Raw genomic sequence first — 23357 nt, forward strand, 5'->3', positions numbered from 1 at the left:
TGTCTGGATGGATCACGCCAAATAATTTAAAAACGCCATTTCCACGTTAGCGTAAACAAGAAAAAAATAGTTTTTCAACCTTTGGACTCCCAGGCTCGACCAATCAAACTAGGGGGAGTGGATTGGCTGTCCTTAAATATGTTTATTTTCTCGTTTATAGAAACAACAATAATTGTGTTGTTGTTTTTAAGTGCGTAACTGTATGCATAAAACATAAAATATCGGAGTCACCTTACATTTGGCGTGTTTCTAAAATGTCTTAATGTCCCTTACAGGATGCCGTATATTAGGCATTAGTCATGTGAAGAGCGTCTTTTTTTTTAAACAATGTAAATTTATTTTTTTTGCATAAAAATAACAAATGTTATTAGAAATACATTTTTTGTTTGCAAAACCTTTTTTTTTTTGTTAAGACTCAACTCATTGTGTGAAGAGCGTCTTTTTTTTAAAAGAAAAAATAGTTTTTCAACCTTTGGACTCCCAGGCTCGACCAATCAAACTAGGGGGAGTGGATTGGCTGTCCTTAAATATGTTTATTTTCTCGTTTATAGAAACAACAACAATTGTGTTGTTTTTTTTAAATACGTAAGTGTATGTAAAAAGCATAAAATATCGACGTCACCTTACATTTGGAGTGTTTTTAAATCATCTTAATGTTCCTTACAGGTTGCCGTAGATTAGGTATTACTCAAGTGAAGAGCGTCGGTCAAAGTTGAGTTGACTTTAGCGACTCCTCCAATGATGTCTGCGGGAAATATCTCCCGATTCTGGGAATGGGGAAGGAAGATTATTTGCGTGGGCAGGAACTACGCGGATCACGCCAAAGAGTTGAAAAACGCCATCCCCACGGAGCCGCTGCTGTTCTTGAAGCCACCCTCCGCCTACGTCCGGGAGGGCTCGCCCATCCTGGTGCCCTCCTACTCCCGCAACCTGCACCATGAGGTGGAGCTCGGCGTGGTGATCGGCAAGGGGGGCACGGCCATCCCCCGAGCCGACGCCATGCAGCATGTGGCCGGGTACGCCCTGTGCTTGGACATGACCGCCAGAGACGTCCAGGACGAGTGCAAGTCCCAAGGTCTGCCCTGGACCCGGGCCAAGGCCTTCAACACCTCCTGCCCCGTCAGCGACTTCATCCCCAAGGAGAGCATCCCCGAGCCGGGTGACGTCACGCTGTGGCTGAAAGTCAACGAGCAGCTGAGACAACGTGGCTGCACCTCGCAGATGATCTTCTCCATCCCGCATCTCATCAGCTACATCAGCGACTTCATCACCCTGGAGGAGGGCGACCTCATCCTCACCGGGACCCCGAAGGGGGTGTCGGCCGTGCAGGAGCACGATGAGCTACAGGCGGGCATAGAGGGAGTCATCACCATGCACTTCAGAGTGGACCGACAACATCACTAGTCGAATGAATAATAATAATAAAAATATAAAAACTCTAAAAAAAGAAGTTGATATTTTACTTCTCAATGGCCTAGTGGTTAGAGTGTCCGCCCTGAGATCGGTAGGTCGTGGGTTCAAACCCCGGCCGAGTCATACCAAAGGCTACAAAAATGGGACCCGTTACCTCCCTTTTTTTGATTGATTGATTGAAACGTTTATTAGTAGATTACACAGTACAGTACATATTCCGTACAATTGACCACTAAATGGTAACACCCCAATACGTTTTTCAACTTAAATCTATTCCTGCTTGGCGCTCTGCATCAAGGGTTGGAATTGGGGGTTAAATCACCCAAAAAATGATTCCCGGGCGTGGCCACCGCTGCTGCTCACTGCTCCCTTCACCTCCCAGGGGGTGATCAAGGGTGATGGGTCAAATGCAGAGAATAATTTCACCACACCGAGTGTGTGTGTGTGTGACTATCATTGGTACTTTAACTTTAACTATCGGTATAGCTCGGTTGGTTGAGCGGCCGTGCCAGCAACTTCAAGGTTCCCGGTTCGATCCCCGCTTCCGCCATCCTAGTCACTGCCATTGTGCCCTTGGGCAAGACACTTTTCCCACCTGCTCCCAGTGCCACCCACACTGGTTTAAATGTAACTTAAATATTGGGGTTCACTATGTAAAGCGCTTCGAGTCACTAGAGAAAAGCGCTATATAAATATGATTCACAACTTTTCACAGTGCCTTCAGCTGTAATGGAAACACTTTGCATTAACAAGAATAAAGTACACTTATGAGTTGTTTATGTCTTTTTCAGTTTTAATCTCCCTTCCGTATGTGCAAATAATATGATAGGAGATATTTGTATGGAAAATGCAATATGATGATGCGCACACTATTATGTTAGATCCACTATGGACTATCACACTATTATGTTAGATCCACTATGGACTATCACACTATTATGTTAGATCCACTATGGACTATCACACTATTATGTTAGATCCACTATGGACTGGACTCTCACACTATTATGTTAGATCCACTATGGACTGGACTCTCACTATTATGTTAGATCCACTATGGACTGGACTCTCACACTATTATGTTAGATCCACTATGGACTGGACTCTCACACTATTATGTTAGATCCACTATGGACTGGACTCTCACACTATTATGTTAGATACACTATGGACTGGACTCTCACACTATTATGTTAGATCCACTATGGACTGGACTCTCACTATTATATTAGATCCACTATGGACTGGACTCTCACAATATTATGTTAGATCCACTATGGACTGAACTCTCACTATTATGTTAGACCCACTATGGACTGGACTCTCACACTATTATGTTAGATCCACTATGGACTGGACTCTCACACTATTATGTTAGATCCACTATGGACTGAACTCTCACTATTATGTTAGATCCACTATGGACTGGACTCTCACACTATTATGTTGGATCCACTATGGACTGGACTCTCACTATTATGTTAGATCCACTATGGACTGGACTCTCACTATTATGTTAGATCCACTATGGACTGGACTCTCACTATTATGTTAGATCCACTATGGACTGGACTCTCACTATTATGTTAGATCCACTATGGACTGGACTCTCACTATTATGTTAGATCCACTATGGACTGGACTCTCACTATTATGTTAGATCCACTATGGACTGAACTCTCACTATTATGTTAGATCCACTATGGACTGGACTCTCACTATTATGTTAGATCCACTATGGACTGAACTCTCACTATTATGTTAGATCCACTATGGACTGGACTCTCACTATTATGTTAGACCCACTATGGACTGGACTCTCACACTATTATGTTAGATCCACTATGGACTGGACTCTCACACTATTATGTTAGATCCACTATGGACTGAACTCTCACTATTATGTTAGATCCACTATGGACTGGACTCTCACACTATTATGTTAGATCCACTATGGACTGGACTCTCACTATTATGTTAGATCCACTATGGACTGGACTCTCACTATTATGTTAGATCCACTATGGACTGGACTCTCACTATTATGTTAGATCCACTATGGACTGGACTCTCACTATTATGTTAGATCCACTATGGACTGGACTCTCACTATTATGTTAGATCCACTATGGACTGGACTCTCACTATTATGTTAGATCCACTATGGACTGAACTCTCACTATTATGTTAGATCCACTATGGACTGGACTCTCACTATTATGTTAGATCCACTATGGACTGGACTCTCACTATTATGTTAGATCCACTATGGACTGGACTCTCACTATTATGTTAGATCCACTATGGACTGGACTCTCACTATTATGTTAGATCCACTATGGACTGGACTCTCACTATTATGTTAGATCCACTATGGACTGGACTCTCACTATTATGTTAGATCCACTATGGACTGGACTCTCACTATTATGTTAGATCCACTATGGACTGGACTCTCACTATTATGTTAGATCCACTATGGACTGGACTCTCACTATTATGTTAGATCCACTATGGACTGGACTCTCACTATTATGTTAGATCCACTATGGACTGGACTCTCACTATTATGTTAGACCCACTATGGACTGGACTCTCACACTATTATGTTAGATCCACTATGGACTGGACTCTCACACTATTATGTTAGATCCACTATGGACTGAACTCTCACTATTATGTTAGATCCACTATGGACTGGACTCTCACACTATTATGTTAGATCCACTATGGACTGGACTCTCACTATTATGTTAGATCCACTATGGACTGGACTCTCACTATTATGTTAGATCCACTATGGACTGGACTCTCACTATTATGTTAGATCCACTATGGACTGGACTCTCACTATTATGTTAGATCCACTATGGACTGGACTCTCACTATTATGTTAGATCCACTATGGACTGGACTCTCACTATTATGTTAGATCCACTATGGACTGAACTCTCACTATTATGTTAGATCCACTATGGACTGGACTCTCACTATTATGTTAGATCCACTATGGACTGGACTCTCACTATTATGTTAGATCCACTATGGACTGGACTCTCACTATTATGTTAGATCCACTATGGACTGGACTCTCACTATTATGTTAGATCCACTATGGACTGGACTCTCACTATTATGTTAGATCCACTATGGACTGGACTCTCACTATTATGTTAGATCCACTATGGACTGGACTCTCACTATTATGTTAGATCCACTATGGACTGGACTCTCACTATTATGTTAGATCCACTATGGACTGGACTCTCACTATTATGTTAGATCCACTATGGACTGGACTCTCACTATTATGTTAGATCCACTATGGACTGGACTCTCACTATTATGTTAGATCCACTATGGACTGGACTCTCACTATTATGTTAGATCCACTATGGACTGGACTCTCACTATTATGTTAGATCCACTATGGACTGGACTCTCACTATTATGTTAGATCCACTATGGACTGGACTCTCACTATTATGTTAGATCCACTATGGACTGGACTCTCACTATTATGTTAGATCCACTATGGACTGGACTCTCACTATTATGTTAGATCCACTATGGACTGGACTCTCACTATTATGTTAGATCCACTATGGACTGGACTCTCACACTATTATGTTAGATCCACTATGGACTGGACTCTCACTATTATGTTGGATCCACTATGGACTGGACTCTCACTATTATGTTAGATCCACTATGGACTGGACTCTCACTATTATGTTAGATCCACTATGGACTGGACTCTCACTATTATGTTAGATCCACTATGGACTGGACTCTCACTATTATGTTAGATCCACTATGGACTGGACTCTCACTATTATGTTAGATCCACTATGGACTGGACTCTCACTATTATGTTAGATCCACTATGGACTGGACTCTCACTATTATGTTAGATCCACTATGGACTGGACTCTCACTATTATGTTAGATCCACTATGGACTGGACTCTCACTATTATGTTAGATCCACTATGGACTGGACTCTCACACTATTATGTTAGATCCACTATGGACTGGACTCTCACTATTATGTTGGATCCACTATGGACTGGACTCTCACACTATTATGTTAGATCCACTATGGACTGGACTCTCACTATAATGCTAGATCCACTTGACGTCCATTGCACGGGTCGCGTGGTCCTCCATGAACATGTTGATGTTTAGGTCACCTCCACAAAAAGGGTATGTCAATGATCCCATGAGGATGAACCACCAGCTTCCTTGTGCTGTAAAAAAATGGGAGTTGAAGCTGAGAGAGAAAGTTGTGTGCAGGACTTGAGAGGACTGGTGGTTTGGCACCGGCCATCTGTGGCTGCTCCCAAAACCCGCCTCCCTCGCCAGGGGTTTGACGGAGTCACGCTCCAACACCAGGTTTCTGCTCGGAGACAAAAGACGGATACACTGTGAGATTTATTTACCGTTCCAAACCACGTAGTCTGGCTTTAAAAAAAAAAAAGCGTTTAGATTTTTTTTTTTAAATGTGCCATTGATCTGATGAAACATCTGCTGAGGGTTTCGTTACAGCGCTCCCACGAGGCGCTCTGCTTTCAGGATCGATCAAAAGTAACATGAGTGCCTGCACATCACCTTCACTCACCTGGAGGCGCGGGGGAGGATCATTTTGATAGTAGGCTAATATAGCTAATATAGACACTTACATCATGTGTTGCCTTCATTATAACACTTATATAAGACTTTTAAAGTCATTTTGATAGTAGGCTAATATAGACACTTACATCATGTGTTGCCTTCATTATAACACTTATATAAGACTTTTAAAGTCATTTTGATAGTAGGCTAATATAGACACTTACATCATGTGTTGCCTTCATTATAACACTTGTATAACACTTTTAAAGTCATTTTGATAGTAGGCTAATATAGACACTTACATCATGTGTTGCCTTCATTATAACACTTATATAAGACTTTTAAAGTCATTTTGATAGTAGGCTAATATAGACACTTACATCATGTGTTGCCTTCATTATAACACTTATATAAGACTTTTAAAGTCATTTTGATAGTAGGCTAATATAGACACTTACATCATGTGTTGCCTTCATTATAACACTTATATAAGACTTTTAAAGTCATTTTGATAGTAGGCTAATATAGACACTTACATCATGTGTTGCCCTCATTATAACACTTGTATAACACTTTTAAAGTCATTTTGATAGTAGGCTAATATAGACACTTACATCATGTGTTGCCTTCATTATAACACTTATATAAGACTTTTAAAGTCATTTTGATAGTAGGCTAATATAGACACTTACATCATGTGTTGCCTTCATTATAACACTTATATAAGACTTTTAAAGTCATTTTGATAGTAGGCTAATATAGACACTTACATCATGTGTTGCCTTCATTATAACACTTGTATAACACTTTTAAAGTCATTTTGATAGTAGGCTAATATAGACACTTACATCATGTGTTGCCTTCATTATAGCACTTATATAAGACTTTTAAAGTCATTTTGATAGTAGGCTAATATAGACACTTACATCATGTGTTGCCTTCATTATAGCACTTATATAAGACTTTTAAAGTCATTTTGATAGTAGGCTAATATAGACACTTATATCATGTGTTGCCTTCATTATAACACTTATATAAGACTTTTAAAGTCATTTTGATAGTAGGCTAATATAGCTAATATAGACACTTACATCATGTGTTGCCTTCATTATAACACTTATATAAGACTTTTAAAGTCATTTTGATAGTAGGCTAATATAGACACTTACATCATGTGTTGCCTTCATTATAACACTTATATAAGACTTTTAAAGTCATTTTGATAGTAGGCTAATATAGACACTTACATCATGTGTTGCCTTCATTATAACACTTGTATAACACTTTTAAAGTCATTTTGATAGTAGGCTAATATAGACACTTACATCATGTGTTGCCTTCATTATAACACTTATACAAGACTTTTAAAGTCATTTTGATAGTAGGCTAATATAGACACTTACATCATGTGTTGCCTTCATTATAACACTTATATAAGACTTTTAAAGTCATTTTGATAGTAGGCTAATATAGACACTTACATCATGTGTTGCCTTCATTATAACACTTGTATAACACTTTTAAAGTCATTTTGATAGTAGGCTAATATAGACACTTACATCATGTGTTGCCTTCATTATAGCACTTATATAAGACTTTTAAAGTCATTTTGATAGTAGGCTAATATAGACACTTACATCATGTGTTGCCTTCATTATAGCACTTATATAAGACTTTTAAAGTCATTTTGATAGTAGGCTAATATAGACACTTATATCATGTGTTGCCTTCATTATAACACTTATATAAGACTTTTAAAGTCATTTTGATAGTAGGCTAATATAGCTAATATAGACACTTACATCATGTGTTGCCTTCATTATAACACTTATATAAGACTTTTATAGTCATTTTGATAGTGGGCTAATATAGACACTTATATCATGTGTTGTCTTCATTATAACACTTATATAAGACTTTTAAAGTCATTTTGATAGTAGGCTAATATAGCTAATATAGACACTTACATCATGTGTTGCCTTCATTATAACACTTATATAAGACTTTTAAAGTCATTTTGATAGTAGGCTAATATAGACACTTACATCATGTGTTGCCTTCATTATAACACTTATATAAGACTTTTAAAGTCATTTTGATAGTAGGCTAATATAGACACTTACATCATGTGTTGCCTTCATTATAACACTTATATAAGACTTTTAAAGTCATTTTGATAGTAGGCTAATATAGACACTTACATCATGTGTTGCCTTCATTATAACACTTGTATAACACTTTTAAAGTCATTTTGATAGTAGGCTAATATAGACACTTACATCATGTGTTGCCTTCATTATAACACTTATATAAGACTTTTAAAGTCATTTTGATAGTAGGCTAATATAGACACTTACATCATGTGTTGCCTTCATTATAACACTTATATAAGACTTTTAAAGTCATTTTGATAGTAGGCTAATATAGACACTTACATCATGTGTTGCCTTCATTATAACACTTATATAAGACTTTTAAAGTCATTTTGATAGTAGGCTAATATAGACACTTACATCATGTGTTGCCTTCATTATAACACTTATATAAGACTTTTAAAGTCATTTTGATAGTAGGCTAATATAGACACTTACATCATGTGTTGCCTTCATTATAACACTTGTATAACACTTTTAAAGTCATTTTGATAGTAGGCTAATATAGACACTTACATCATGTGTTGCCTTCATTATAACACTTATATAAGACTTTTAAAGTCATTTTGATAGTAGGCTAATATAGACACTTACATCATGTGTTGCCTTCATTATAACACTTATATAAGACTTTTAAAGTCATTTTGATAGTAGGCTAATATAGACACTTACATCATGTGTTGCCTTCATTATAACACTTGTATAACACTTTTAGAGTCATTTTGATAGTAGGCTAATATAGACACTTACATCATGTGTTGCCTTCATTATAACACTTATATAAGACTTTTAAAGTCATTTTGATAGTAGGCTAATATAGACACTTACATCATGTGTTGCCTTCATTATAACACTTGTATAACACTTTTAAAGTCATTTTGATAGTAGGCTAATATAGACACTTACATCATGTGTTGCCTTCATTATAACACTTATATAAGACTTTTAAAGTCATTTTGATAGTAGGCTAATATAGACACTTACATCATGTGTTGCCTTCATTATAACACTTATATAAGACTTTTAAAGTCATTTTGATAGTAGGCTAATATAGACACTTACATCATGTGTTGCCTTCATTATAACACTTATATAAGACTTTTAAAGTCATTTTGATAGTAGGCTAATATAGACACTTACATCATGTGTTGCCTTCATTATAACACTTGTATAACACTTTTAAAGTCATTTTGATAGTAGGCTAATATAGACACTTACATCATGTGTTGCCTTCATTATAACACTTATATAAGACTTTTAAAGTCATTTTGATAGTAGGCTAATATAGACACTTACATCATGTGTTGCCTTCATTATAACACTTATATAAGACTTTTAAAGTCATTTTGATAGTAGGCTAATATAGACACTTACATCATGTGTTGCCTTCATTATAACACTTGTATAACACTTTTAAAGTCATTTTGATAGTAGGCTAATATAGACACTTACATCATGTGTTGCCTTCATTATAGCACTTATATAAGACTTTTAAAGTCATTTTGATAGTAGGCTAATATAGACACTTACATCATGTGTTGCCTTCATTATAGCACTTATATAAGACTTTTAAAGTCATTTTGATAGTAGGCTAATATAGACACTTATATCATGTGTTGCCTTCATTATAACACTTATATAAGACTTTTAAAGTCATTTTGATAGTAGGCTAATATAGCTAATATAGACACTTACATCATGTGTTGCCTTCATTATAACACTTATATAAGACTTTTAAAGTCATTTTGATAGTAGGCTAATATAGACACTTACATCATGTGTTGCCTTCATTATAACACTTATATAAGACTTTTAAAGTCATTTTGATAGTAGGCTAATATAGACACTTACATCATGTGTTGCCTTCATTATAACACTTGTATAACACTTTTAAAGTCATTTTGATAGTAGGCTAATATAGACACTTACATCATGTGTTGCCTTCATTATAACACTTATATAAGACTTTTAAAGTCATTTTGATAGTAGGCTAATATAGACACTTACATCATGTGTTGCCTTCATTATAACACTTATATAAGACTTTTAAAGTCATTTTGATAGTAGGCTAATATAGACACTTACATCATGTGTTGCCTTCATTATAACACTTGTATAACACTTTTAAAGTCATTTTGATAGTAGGCTAATATAGACACTTACATCATGTGTTGCCTTCATTATAGCACTTATATAAGACTTTTAAAGTCATTTTGATAGTAGGCTAATATAGACACTTACATCATGTGTTGCCTTCATTATAGCACTTATATAAGACTTTTAAAGTCATTTTGATAGTAGGCTAATATAGACACTTATATCATGTGTTGCCTTCATTATAACACTTATATAAGACTTTTAAAGTCATTTTGATAGTAGGCTAATATAGCTAATATAGACACTTACATCATGTGTTGCCTTCATTATAACACTTATATAAGACTTTTATAGTCATTTTGATAGTGGGCTAATATAGACACTTATATCATGTGTTGTCTTCATTATAACACTTATATAAGACTTTTAAAGTCATTTTGATAGTAGGCTAATATAGCTAATATAGACACTTGCATCATGTGTTGTCTTCATTAGAACACTTATATAAGACTTTTATAGTCATTTTGATAGTGGGCTAATATAGACACTTATATCATGTGTTGTCTTCATTATAACACTTATATAAGACTTTTAAAGTCATTTTGATAGTAGGCTAATATAGCTAATATAGACAATTGTTGCCTTCAATATAACACTTATATAATACTTTTAAAGTCATTTTGATAGTAGGCTAATATAGCTAATATAGACACTTACATCATGTGTTGTCTTCATTATAACACTTCTTTAAGACTTTTAAAGTCATTTTGATAGTAGGCTAATATAGACACTTACATCATGTGTTGTCTTCATTATAACACTTATATAAGACTTCTAAAGTCATTTTGATAGTAGGCTAATATAGACACTTACATCATGTGTTGCCTTCATTATAACACTTATATAAGACTTTTAAAGTCATTTTGATAGTAGGCTAATATAGACACTTACATCATGTGTTGCCTTCATTATAACACTTATAAAAGACTTTTAAAGTCATTTTGATAGTAGGCTAATATAGACACTTACATCATGTGTTGTCTTCATTATAACACTTATATAAGACTTTTAAAGTCATTTTGATAGTAGGCTAATATAGACACTTACATCATGTGTTGTCTTCATTATAACACTTATACAAGACTTTTAAAGTCATTTTGTGTCATGTCTGTGTTCATGTTTTTGTTTGGCCATGTGCTGTTTTGTTTTTTGGACACTTCCTTAGTTCCTGGTTTCACTTCCTGGTTTTGTTTGTCACCATAGCAACCATTAGTTTCACCTGTTCCACGTTTGGACTCACACACACCTGTCTCACGTTTTCACAGTCATGTCATGCACCTGTTCACAGTTAGTCACGCACCTGTTTTCACTTTTCATGTCACTATATAGGCTTTTCTGTTTCTGTTGTTCGTGCTGGCGACATCACCCATTCATGCCATGTCCACAGTTCCTTGTCACGTTAGTTCTTGTTTGTTTAATGTTCATAGTTCTCCGCCATTGTGCGCGCCTTTTGTTTTCTAGTCAAGTTTTTTACCTCCGCTGTGAGCGCCTTTTGTTTGTACCTTTTGTTTGAGTTTATAGTAATAATTAAATATGTCTTTACCTGCACGCCACGTCCGTTCCAATTCTTTTGCACCACGGGAGAGCAAACCACGCCAAAGACCAAGTTATGACAGATGTCGCCAGCACGAGAGCTCTCCCGCAAAAAAATGGGACAATTTTGACGAGGTAACGTGGGAGGTCCTGCGCGCCATGGAAGCCGAGACACTCCGCCATTCCCCCATGGAGCGCAGGGATCTCATGTGGGGTCCGACCGGCAAACTGGTGCCGATCAGCTCCCTTTGGTCCGAGGATGGCGCTGCGTCACCGCAGTCCCGGAAGCGCCGCTCCCAACGAAGGACGTCAGGGAGGGCTTCCACAAGCATTGGAAAGGACGCATCGTTCCCGCAAGCTCCTCCCCCTCCGGGCGGAAACGAGCTGCAGCCAGCCCGGCTTCCCCAGGACGACGTCACGCCGCTGCCAGTGGGTGACGTCATGGATTTTTTTCCCCTGAACTCTTTTTCTTGTCAGCCACATCCAACCAAAGACTCTAAATCCAGGATTAAATATTACCAAGACATGTTTTTAGAAATCAGATCCTGTCAATCACAGTCACCCAATTTTCATGCCCCGCCCCCCAGGACTCATGCCACGCCCAAGTCAGAAATTTTTTTTTCACCCACAAAAGCCCAGGTGGGGGGGAACGAAAGACCTTTTGGACAATTTAGAGGGGAGGATTCTGCCCTCCTCCTGAACCCCCTCCGCCCACCCCAAAAGACGGTTCCAGACCGCGGGGAGCGCGTCTGGGATCCGCTCCTTGAGGGGGGGGCTAGGGCTGGGAATTGTTCAGGTGGGGTGGGTCAGCATCGTCACGCCAAGCCACAGCCTCCAGCACGACCACCACCACCTGTCTTTCGACCTGCCAAGCCACAGCCACCAGCACGACCCCCACCACCAGTCTTTCGTCACGCCAAGCCACAGCCTCCAGCACGACCCCCACCACCTGTCTTTCGACCTGCCAAGCCACAGCCACCAGCACGGCCGCCACCACCAGTTTTTCGACCATGCCAAGATCCACCTGCTCCACGCCCAGCTCCACGCCAAGCGCCACCAGTACCTGCTCCACGCCAAGCGCCACCAGTACCTGCTCCACGCCAAGCGCCACCAGTACCTGCTCCACGCCAAGCGCCACCAATACCTGCTCCACGCCAAGCGCCACCAGTACCTGCTCCACGCCAAGCGCCACCAGTACCTGCTCCACGCCAAGCGCCGCCAGTCGCAGCTTCACGACGCCAAGTGCCGCCAGTCGCAGCCCCACGCCGCCAAGTGCCGCCAGTCGCAGCCCCACGCCGCCAAGTGCCGCCCGTGGCTGCCCCACGCCGCCAAGTGCCGCCCGTGGCTGCCCCACGCCGCCAAGTGCCGCCCGTGGCTGCCCCACGCCGCCAAGTGCCGCCCGTGGCTGTCCCACGCCGCCAAGTGCCGCCCGTGGCTGTCCCACGCCGCCAAGTGCCGCCCGTGGCTGTCCCACGCCAAGACCAAAGCCAAGACCAAGACCCGCCAAGTGACCAAGACCAAGACCCGCCAAGTGACCCAAACCAAGACCAAGTCCAAGCACAGCCACACCAAGACCAAGTCCAAGACCAACTACGCCAAGACCAAGACCAACCACGCCGAGTCCAAGACCAAGACCAACCACGCCAAGTCCAAGACCAAGACCAACCACGCCAAGACCAAGTCCAAGACCAAGACCCAGACCCTCGCCAAGACCAAGACCAAGACCCATGCCAAGACCAAGACCCTCGTCAAGACCCGCCACGCCAAGCTTCGCCGCCTGACGCACCACGCCAAGCTTCGCCGCCTGACGCACCACGCCAAGCTTCGCCGCCTGCCACGACAACGCGCCCACCTCCTCGTCGGCCAAGGATGTGGCCTTTCCATGGGCGTCCGCCACGCCAGGTGCGCCGACCTCCTCGTCTGCCACGAATGTGGCCATTCCCAGGTCGCCCACCTCGTCAGGTTCAGCGGCGGTCTACCCGCCGCCGCCACCTGACTCTGCCCCGGTGGATTCGGGGACACCTGGTCTGGCGACCCACCGCCATGTCCCCCTCCCCCCCTCCCATGACTCTTGATCCTGTTTTTTGTTTTTGGACATCTGGGATCTGTCCGTAAGGGGGGGGTTCTGTCATGTCTGTGTTCATGTTTTTGTTTGGCCATGTGCTGTTTTGTTTTTTGGACACTTCCTTAGTTCCTGGTTTCACTTCCTGGTTTTGTTTGTCACCATAGCAACCATTAGTTTCACCTGTTCCACGTTTGGACTCACACACACCTGTCTCACGTTTTCACAGTCATGTCATGCACCTGTTCACAGTTAGTCACGCACCTGTTTTCACTTTTCATGTCACTATATAGGCTTTTCTGTTTCTGTTGTTCGTGCTGGCGACATCACCCATTCATGCCATGTCCACAGTTCCTTGTCACGTTAGTTCTTGTTTCATTCCTTGTCACGTAAGTTTTTGTTTGTTTAATGTTCATAGTTCTCCGCCATTGTGCGCGCCTTTTGTTTTCTAGTCAAGTTTTTTACCTCCGCTGTGAGCGCCTTTTGTTTGTACCTTTTGTTTGAGTTTATAGTAATAATTAAATATGTCTTTACCTGCACGCCACGTCCGTTCCAATTCTTTTGCACCACGGGAGAGCAAACCACGCCAAAGACCAAGTTATGACATTTTGATAGTAGGCTAATATAGCTAATATAGACACTTACATCATGTGTTGTCTTCATTATAACACTTATATAAGACTTTTAAAGTCATTTTGATAGTAGGCTAATATAGCTAATATAGACACATCATGTGTTGCCTTCCTTATAACACTTATATAAGACTTTTAAAGTCATTTTGATAGTAGGCTAATATAGACACTTACATCATGTGTTGCCTTCATTATAACACTTATATAAGACTTTTAAAGTCATTTTGATAGTAGGCTATTATAGACACTTGTGACATCACATCTTATGCTAACATAACAGCTCTAGCATTTTAGAAGGGATTTGAATCTTTTTCTATAAACACACGTGTATAGTATTTCTACATTGATTTGGGATTTTTTTTTAAATTGGGCTGTTTCAAACTTGTTTAAAGTACAATTTTCAAGAACACCACCCCCTAACTTTTGTTACCATTATGGGTTGGAAAAAAGCATATATTTAAAAAAATAAAAGTACCGTATTTTTCGGACTATAAAGGCGCACTTCATATCCTTTCATTTTCTCAAAACTCGACAGTGCGCCTTATAACCCGGTGCGCCTAATGTACGGAATAAGTTTGGTTGCGCTTACCGACCTCGAAGCTAATTTATTTGGTACACGGTGAAATGATAAGTGTGACCAGTAGATGGCAGTCACACATAAGAGATACGTGTAGACTGCACTATGACTCAAGTAAACACCACCAAAATGTTCACGTTTTTCCTCTTTTTTGTGTATTCTACATTGTAAAATATGGTGCGGCATCCCATCGAGAGCAGACATTGTGCAGTAAGTGATTGCTTTATTATGGCCGAAGTTTGTATTTCTTGTTTAGGACTTAGCACTAATTCTAAATGATGCTTAATGTTTCAGTAGAGCTGGATCCGTTCAGCACACAGCTTTTAAAACTTGTAGCTCATCCTCCTTATGTTCAGGCTCAAAAATATAAGATTCTGGATCCTCATTTGACCCAAAGTAGTCATTGTTGCCTGTCATGATTAGTAATAGTTGTTGTTAAAGGAAAAAGCAAATGTGAAATCAATGCACGGCCGTAATGTTTACAATGACCACAATACTGTGAATATTACTGTAAATTCCACACTATAAGCTGCTAATTTTTTCCTACATTTTGAACTCTGCGGCTTATGAAACGGTGTGGCTAATTTTTGGATTTTTCCCCCCGCTAATTTCCATAATGTTTTGTGTTCAATAGTTTTCATTAAACTGAAGCAGAAGACTGAAATGGTGTGTTATTGTTTGTACAATGGTGCCATCTTTTGTTACGGGTGTGGCTTGTATCTTGATGCGCTCTATAGTCCGGAAAATACAGTACAGTATTATGAACTTGCCTGTTACTACATTGCATACAGTATATACCTACAGCCAGGCCTGGCCCTAACCAATCTGGCGCCCTAGGCAAGATTTTAGGTGGCGCCCCCCCACATCGGCAGTGAAGTGTATATACTCACAAGAAACCGAATAGCTTTGTCTTTGACCTTTTTTTTTTACTTAAAGAAAGCAAATTAACATATTATATGAGAATGTTATGTTATGATTATCTTTAACCGAATCACAGCAGTGCTCAAATTAAAAAACAGCATTCCCTCTCATGTGATATTGCTTAATTAACATTAATGATGTGCACTTTAACAACTAGGCTTACAACTATACCTAATATATAAAGGGGTGGAAAAGTGACTATTACCTGCAGGGCAAACATTAGCTAACCAGAGGGCAATAACAATGTAAACAAAAAACACCTGCTTAAAAGATATAATAAAAATGTTCCTGAGGAATGTAAGGTGGGAGTACTGTAATTACCTAACGTTACATTATTATTTTCCATAACAATTTAGCCCCCTCCACAATATTAACACGACGTTAAAACAGAACTAGCTATTTATTGATTAGCAATTGCCGAATCATGTAACATTAGCTTAATGCTAAAAAGCCAGGTTACTATCACATTCTGTAACAGACAAATAATTTCATGTAGGCTAACGTTACCTACCTGCTACCTCTGTCTTTTTCTCGTTTCTCCTCCTCTTCTTTTCTCTTTATTCTTCCCTAGACACCTGACAGTTTTGGCCGTTTTGACATCTGTGTTGATTTTTTGATGTGGTGACGTCCAAAAAGAGTCATGATACGGGAAGGGAGGGGGCACACCGTGCGGGGGGAAGGGGGGAGGGGGCGTAATGTTGTAACAAATAATATTTCAATTAAATAGGCTTTACTTTGCATTTTAATTAACGTGGGATTATTTTTTGTATTTAGAAATAATAGTACCAACTTTTTTTTTTTTTTCTCTCCAACATTTGTGGCACTGGCGTGGCGCCCCCTGATGGACGGCGCCCTTAGCATTTGCCTATACGGACTATGCCACAGGCCGGCCCTGCCTACAGCATGCATAAAATGTAGATGAAGGTTTTTGGATGTTTTTTCGAGTGCTTTATAGGCCGAATAGAGCAAATCCCCAATACCTCCATTGTTAGCTGACACTTGCTAGTGTTTATTTACAAATTAGAATGCTTAAAAAAGAAGAAGCGTTCTTATCTTACATAAGGGTTGTGAGCGAAAACAGTGCAGTTCCCATTCAACATGAAGTATTGCAATGTTGTTCAGAAAAGCGTGGGATCAAAGAGACATTTAAATGGGTTTGAGTGCTTGATTTAGAATTTAAAAAAAAAAAAAAAGAAAAAAAAAAAGAGTGACTATTATTTTCTGTCAAATTTCAAAGCCTGTCACAAAACTGTCCCAAGTCTCCCAAGGTTTAAAGATAATTTGATCCTGCACAGCCACCCTTGTTGTAGTGTGTGTGTGTGTGTGTGTGTGTGTGTGTGTGTGTGTTCTTGTATTTCCACCCTTCCTGAGACATGAAGAAGGAAAAGTATCTTCCATATGAGGAGGTGTGAACAAGTGATGACATAAATCATGGTCCCAATAACATTGCATCTAATAGAGAATGTCTCATTTGCACCCCTGCTGGTGACTACTATCAAAATGAGGGTGGTCCCAAAAAGGAGGGATTTTTCACATTGACTGTGTGTCGCTTTTAAAAGTGCTCCCCCCTCTGGTCAACATATGAAATAACAAGTGTGTGTAAGAAATTTAAATGCGCCCACTTTGGCCAAAATTAGTTAAAAAATAAAATAAATACGTAAATAGAGACACACTGTAATAACTTGAAGTAAATAATGAAGATTAAATACCAATTACAAACAAAAAAAATCCAAATCAAAATAATTAACTAAAAGCAGTCTTTTTCTCACAATGTGTCGACTTCTTTCTTAAAAAATTGGGAACAATTTCTCATATTCTTTCTGTTTTTGTAATATTGCAATATTTTCTCGTAAAATTATTACTTACTCTTTAATGCAAAATGGTGACCTTTGTCATGTAAAAAAATTCTGACTTTTACCACAATATTGCCGATTTTTTTGTTATTCTTGTAAAATAGTGACATTTTTGGAGTAAAATTATGAATTTTGTCATAATTTTGCCAAGTAAAATTCTGATTATTATTATAATATTGCCAAAATTTAAAAGTTTTTTTTAATAAAATTGTGACTTTTGTCGAATAAAATTACGACTCTTTTCATGAAATTGCCAAAATGTTAAGCTTTTCTTGTAAAATTGCGTCTGTTATTGAGTAAAATTCCAACTTTTATCATAATATTGCACAAATGTTCAGTTTTTCTTGTAACATTTTGACTTGCGTTGAGTAAAATGACGACTTTTATTATAATACTGCCAAAATTCTAAGTTTTTCTTGTGAAATTGTGACCTTTTTCTTGTGAAATTCCAACTAATTTTTCCACAACAAACTTTTTTATATTTGCATAGTATGTATATATTATTAATGTTGTAAATACACATCTTTATATATCTAGAAAGGGTGGTCCTAAAGAGGTAGGCATTTTTTGGAAGTCTGAAGAAGGTGACAAATACAAGAATGTGTGTGTGTGTGTGTGTGTGTGTGTGTGTGTGTGTGTGTTCTTGTATTTCTAGCCTTCTTGAGGCATGAAGAAGGAAAAGTATCTTCCACATGAGGAGGTGTGAACAAGTGATGACATAAATCATGGTCCCAATAACATTGCATCTAATAGAGAATGTCTCATTAGCACCCCTGCTGGTGACTACTATCAAAATGAGGGTGGTCCCAAAAAGGAGGGATTTTTCACATTGACTGTGTGTCGCTTTTAAAAGTGCTCCCCCCTCTGGTCAACATATGAAATAACAAGTGTGTGTAAGAAATTTAAATGCGCCCACTTTGGCCAAAATGAGTTAAAAAATAAAATAAATACGTAAATAGAGACATACTGTAATAACTTTAAGTAAATAATGAAGATTAAATACCAATTACAAACAAAAAAATTCAAAATCAAAATAATTAACTAAAAGTAGTCTTTTTCTCACATATGTGTTGACTTCTTTCTTAAAAAATTGGGAACGATTTCTCATATTCTTTCTGTTTCTGTAATATTGCAATATTTTCTCGTAAAATTATTACTTACTCTTTAATGCAAAAAGGTGACATTTGTCATATTACATTCTGACTTGTATCACAATATTGCAATTTTTTTTGTTATTCTTGTAAAATAGTGACATTTTTGGAGTAAAATTATGAATTTTGTCATAATTTTGCCAAGTAAAATTCCGATTATTATTATAATATTGCCAAAATTTAAATTTTTTTTTTATAAAATTGTGACTTTTGTCGAATAAAATTACGACTCTTTTCATAAAATTGCCAAAATGTTATAATAAATGATAAATGGGTTATACTTGTATAGCGCTTTTCTACCTTCGAGGTACTCAAAGCGCTTTGACACTATTTCCACATTCACCCATTCACACACACATTCACACACTGATGGCGGGAGCTGCCATGCAAGGCCCTAACCAGCAGCCATCAGGAGCAAGGGTGAAGTGTCTTGCCCAAGGACACAACAGAGGTGACTAGGATGGTAGAAGGTGGGGAATGTTAAGCTTTTCTTGTAAAATTGCGTCTGTTATTGAGTAAAATTCCAACTTTTATCATAATATTGCACAAATGTTCAGTTTTTCTTGTAAAATTTTGACTTGCGTTGAGTAAAATGACGACTTTTACTACTGCCAAAATTCTAAGTTTTTCTTGTGAAATTGTGACCTTTTCCTTGTGAAATTCCAACTAATTTTTCCACAACAAACTTTTTTATATTTGCATAGTATGTACATATTATTCATGTTGTAAATACACATCTTTATATATCTAGAAAGGCTGGTCCTAAAGAGGTAGGCATTTTTCTCAGGTCTGAAGAAGGTGACAAATACAAGAATGTGTGTGTGTGTGTGTGTGTGCGTGTGTGTGTGTGTGTGTGTGTGTGTGTGTGTGTGAGAGTGTGTGTTCTTGTATTTCTACCCTTCTTGAGGAATGGAGAAAGAAAAGTATCTTCCATATGAGGAGGTGTGAACAAGTGTTGACATAAATCATGGTCCCAATAACATTGCATTTAATAGAGATTTAAAAAATAAATAAAACATTAACAAAATTAAAATTAAAAACGTATAATTGACGGATAGACCTGAAGTTGATCCTGAGATTTAAGTGTTGAAAGTAAAAATAATATACTGTTTATTGATAAATGACTTATTTTTTGCCACTTTTATGAGCGGGCTGTTTTGGATCCTTGAGGCCTTTGGTGGGGTTTTTCTTTAAATTAAACAACTGTCATTACTCAAGAAATAATATTGAATCAAAATCAATATTGTTATGAATTATTGATCTAGTCAAGGCTCCAATTACTTCACTTTGGAATATTATTTTAGGGGGAAATACTGAATATTTTTAGAGATGCCGATATATGCGTTAAAATGTCATATCAGAAATGATCGGTATCGTTTTTTTTATTATCGGTATCGTTTTTTTTTTATTTTATTTATGTATTTATTTTTTATTAAATCAACATAAAAAACACAAGATACACTTACAATTAGTGCACCAACCCAAAAAACCTCCCTCCCCCATTTACACTCATTCACACAAAAGGGTTGTTTCTTTCTGTTATTAATATTCTGGTTCCTACATTATATATCAATATATATCAATACAGTCTGCAAGGGATACAGTCCGTAAGCACACATGATTGTGCGTGCTGCTGGTCCACTAATAGTACTAACCTTTAACAGTTAATTTGACTAATTTTCATTCATTACTAGTTTCTATGTAACTGTTTTTATATTGTTGTACTTTCTTTTTCATTCAAGAAAATGTTTTTAATTTATTTATCTTATTTTACTAATTTTTAAAAAAAGTACCTTATCTTCACCATACCTGGTTGTCCAAATTAGGCATAATAATGTGTTAATTCCACGACTGCATATATCGGTATCGGTTGATATCGGTATCGGTAATTAAAGAGTTGGACAATATCAGAATATTGGATATCGGCAAAAAGCCATTATCGGACATTCCTAAATATTTTGTGTTTGCCATACAAATAAAACAAGGTTTTTCTTTTGATAAGAGGAATAAAAAATAAAAATGTACAATTGACGGAGAGATCTGAAGTTAATCCTGTGATTTAAGCGTTGAGAGTAAAAATAGTATATATTTATTGATAAATGACTTATTTTTAACACTCTTATGATAGGGCCGTTTTGGATCCCCGTGACCTTTAGTGGGATTTTTTTTGATTTTTTTTAATTAAAAAACGGTCACTGCTCAAAAAATAATCAAAAAATAATAATGAATAAAAATCAATGTTGTTATTAATTATAGATCTATTCAAGGTTTTTATTAATTCACTTTGGAATATTTTTTATATATACTGTATCTAGAAAGGGTGGTCCTAAAGGGGTGGGCATTTTTCCGAGGTCTCAAGAAGGTAACAAATACGAGTGTGTGTGTGTGTGTGAGTGTGTGTTGAGAAAATGACCACTGACCAAGTTGCGTGCTGTGCTGAATGTCACCAGACTTTGCTGTGGTGAAGCGGTTCTCTGCCAAAAAGCAAAAAACATTGGAGGAAGTGAGTCAGGGACAATTGCATGAAAGCAATCACACACACGACTTACTCCGTAACACACAAGAAAGATGAAGTCAAGCATCCCACACACACACACACACACACACACACACACACACACACACACACACACACACACACACACACACACACACACACACACACACACACACTTTCTGCATACCAGCCTGCTGTTAAATAACATGACAACCCTGCAGTGTCAAGTCAAGTCAACTTTATTTATATAGCACGTTTTCAACAACTTTTAGATTGAACCAAAGTGCTTTACAGGTTAAAAAAGCATGGAGCAAAAAAAAAAAAAAAAAAAAAAAACAGGTGATGAAGATCCTCTTCTCACAGGTTAATTGTGTTGTTGTTGGGGGTATTTATTGGGTGCAAATAAAAAGCATCCAAGCATGAAGTCCAGGTGCAAATCTCCTTCCACTTCCAGTGCGTGAGTGCACACATTGTGTTACAAAGCTCAGCTGGAGGGACAAAAGTGTGCCGTGCATTGATGGAACACATGTAACTGTTAAAAGTATCTGCGAGCCACATCCTAAACAGCTTAAGTACTAATCCTAACCCTTTTTTTTTTTCTTTTTTTTTTTCAACTTGAAGTATGCATTCTGGTGTGAAAACTTTGGCAACGTTGTCACATTGTGGGGACCCGGTGGCGGCCTGTGCGTTTTCACCTTCAGAGATGTCCTACTTAGTCCGACTTGAATAAACACCCCTCAAAATACCATCATTGATGTCGCCGCATGACCACGGCTGGAGAAATGCTATACAGAAACACACTTGTGCACTACTGCGCATTGAAACATCTCAACAGTGTACAAAACAGGCTATATTTTGGCACATTTAAAAATCAATCAGCATTTAAAACATACCTTACGTGGTACTGTCAAAATTAAAGGCCTACTGAAATGATTTTTTTTTTATTTAAACGGGGATAGCAGATCCATTCTATGTGTCATACTTGATCATTTTGCGATATTGCCATATTTTTGCTGAAAGGATTTAGTATAGAACAACGTCGATAAAGTTCGCAACTTTTGGTCTCTGATAAAAAAAAACCTTGCCCCTACCGGAAGTAGCGTGACGTTGTCAGTTGTTCACTCCCTCATATTTTCCTATTGTTTTCAACGCAGCTAGAGCGATTCGGACCATTACCCCATTAATTTGAGCGAGGATGAAAGATTCGTGGATGAGGAACGTTAGAGTGATGGACTAGAATGCAGTGAAATACATATTTTTTTTCGCTCTGACCGTAACTTAGGTACAAGCTGGCTCATTGGATTCCACACTCTCTCCTTTTTCTATTGTGGATCACGGATTTGTATTTTAAACCACCTCGGATACTATATCCTCTTGAAAATGAGAGTCGAGAACGCGAAATGGACATTCACAGTGCCTTTTATCTCCATGACAATACATCGGCGAAACGCTTTAGCTACGAGCTAACGTGATAGCATCGTGCTTTAACTGCATATAGAAACAAAAAAAATAAACCCCTGACTGGAAGGATAGATAGAAAATCAACAATACTATTAAACCGTGGACATGTAAATACACGGTTAATGCTTTCCAGGCAAGGTTAACAATGCTGTGCTAACGACGCCATTGAAGCTAACTTAGCAACTTAGCAACCGGACCGCACAGAGCCATGCTAAAAACATTAGCTCTCCACCTACGCCAGCCAGCCCTCATCTGCTCATCAACACCCGTGCTCACCTGCGTTCCAGCGATCGGCGGAAGGACGAAGGACTTCACCCGATGCGTTTGGCGGCCC

The 23357-nt window shown here is 38.3% G+C and overlaps 1 protein-coding gene and 1 long non-coding RNA gene across 2 annotated transcripts in view; one reads left to right on the top strand and one right to left on the bottom strand.

Moving 5' to 3' along the window:
• The first annotated feature begins 540 nt into the window (after positions 1 to 540).
• Positions 541 to 2197, top strand: fahd1 (fumarylacetoacetate hydrolase domain containing 1). The gene has a single exon (XM_062037301.1). The coding sequence runs from the start codon at positions 739 to 741 to the stop codon at positions 1402 to 1404; it is 666 nt and encodes a 221-aa protein (XP_061893285.1). The 5' UTR covers positions 541 to 738; the 3' UTR covers positions 1405 to 2197.
• A 3110-nt stretch (positions 2198 to 5307) lies between these two features.
• The window catches only part of LOC133642689 (uncharacterized), a 31570-nt gene continuing 13520 nt past the window's right edge, over positions 5308 to 23357 (bottom strand). The window contains exons 2-3 of the long non-coding RNA XR_009824580.1: positions 21486 to 21539; positions 5308 to 5811 (exon numbers count right to left, since the gene is read on the bottom strand). This is a non-coding gene — a long non-coding RNA (uncharacterized LOC133642689). The remainder of the gene's footprint in view (positions 5812 to 21485; positions 21540 to 23357) is intronic.

Source organism: Entelurus aequoreus, linkage group LG25 (assembly GCF_033978785.1).
Source record: "Entelurus aequoreus isolate RoL-2023_Sb linkage group LG25, RoL_Eaeq_v1.1, whole genome shotgun sequence".
NCBI classification, from domain to species: Eukaryota; Metazoa; Chordata; class Actinopteri; order Syngnathiformes; family Syngnathidae; genus Entelurus; species Entelurus aequoreus.

Excerpts from the sequence above, each read along its gene's own strand:
- fahd1 (XM_062037301.1), top strand. The coding sequence starts at position 739 with ATGATGTCTGCGGGAAATATCTCCCGATTCTGGGAATGGGGAAGGAAG.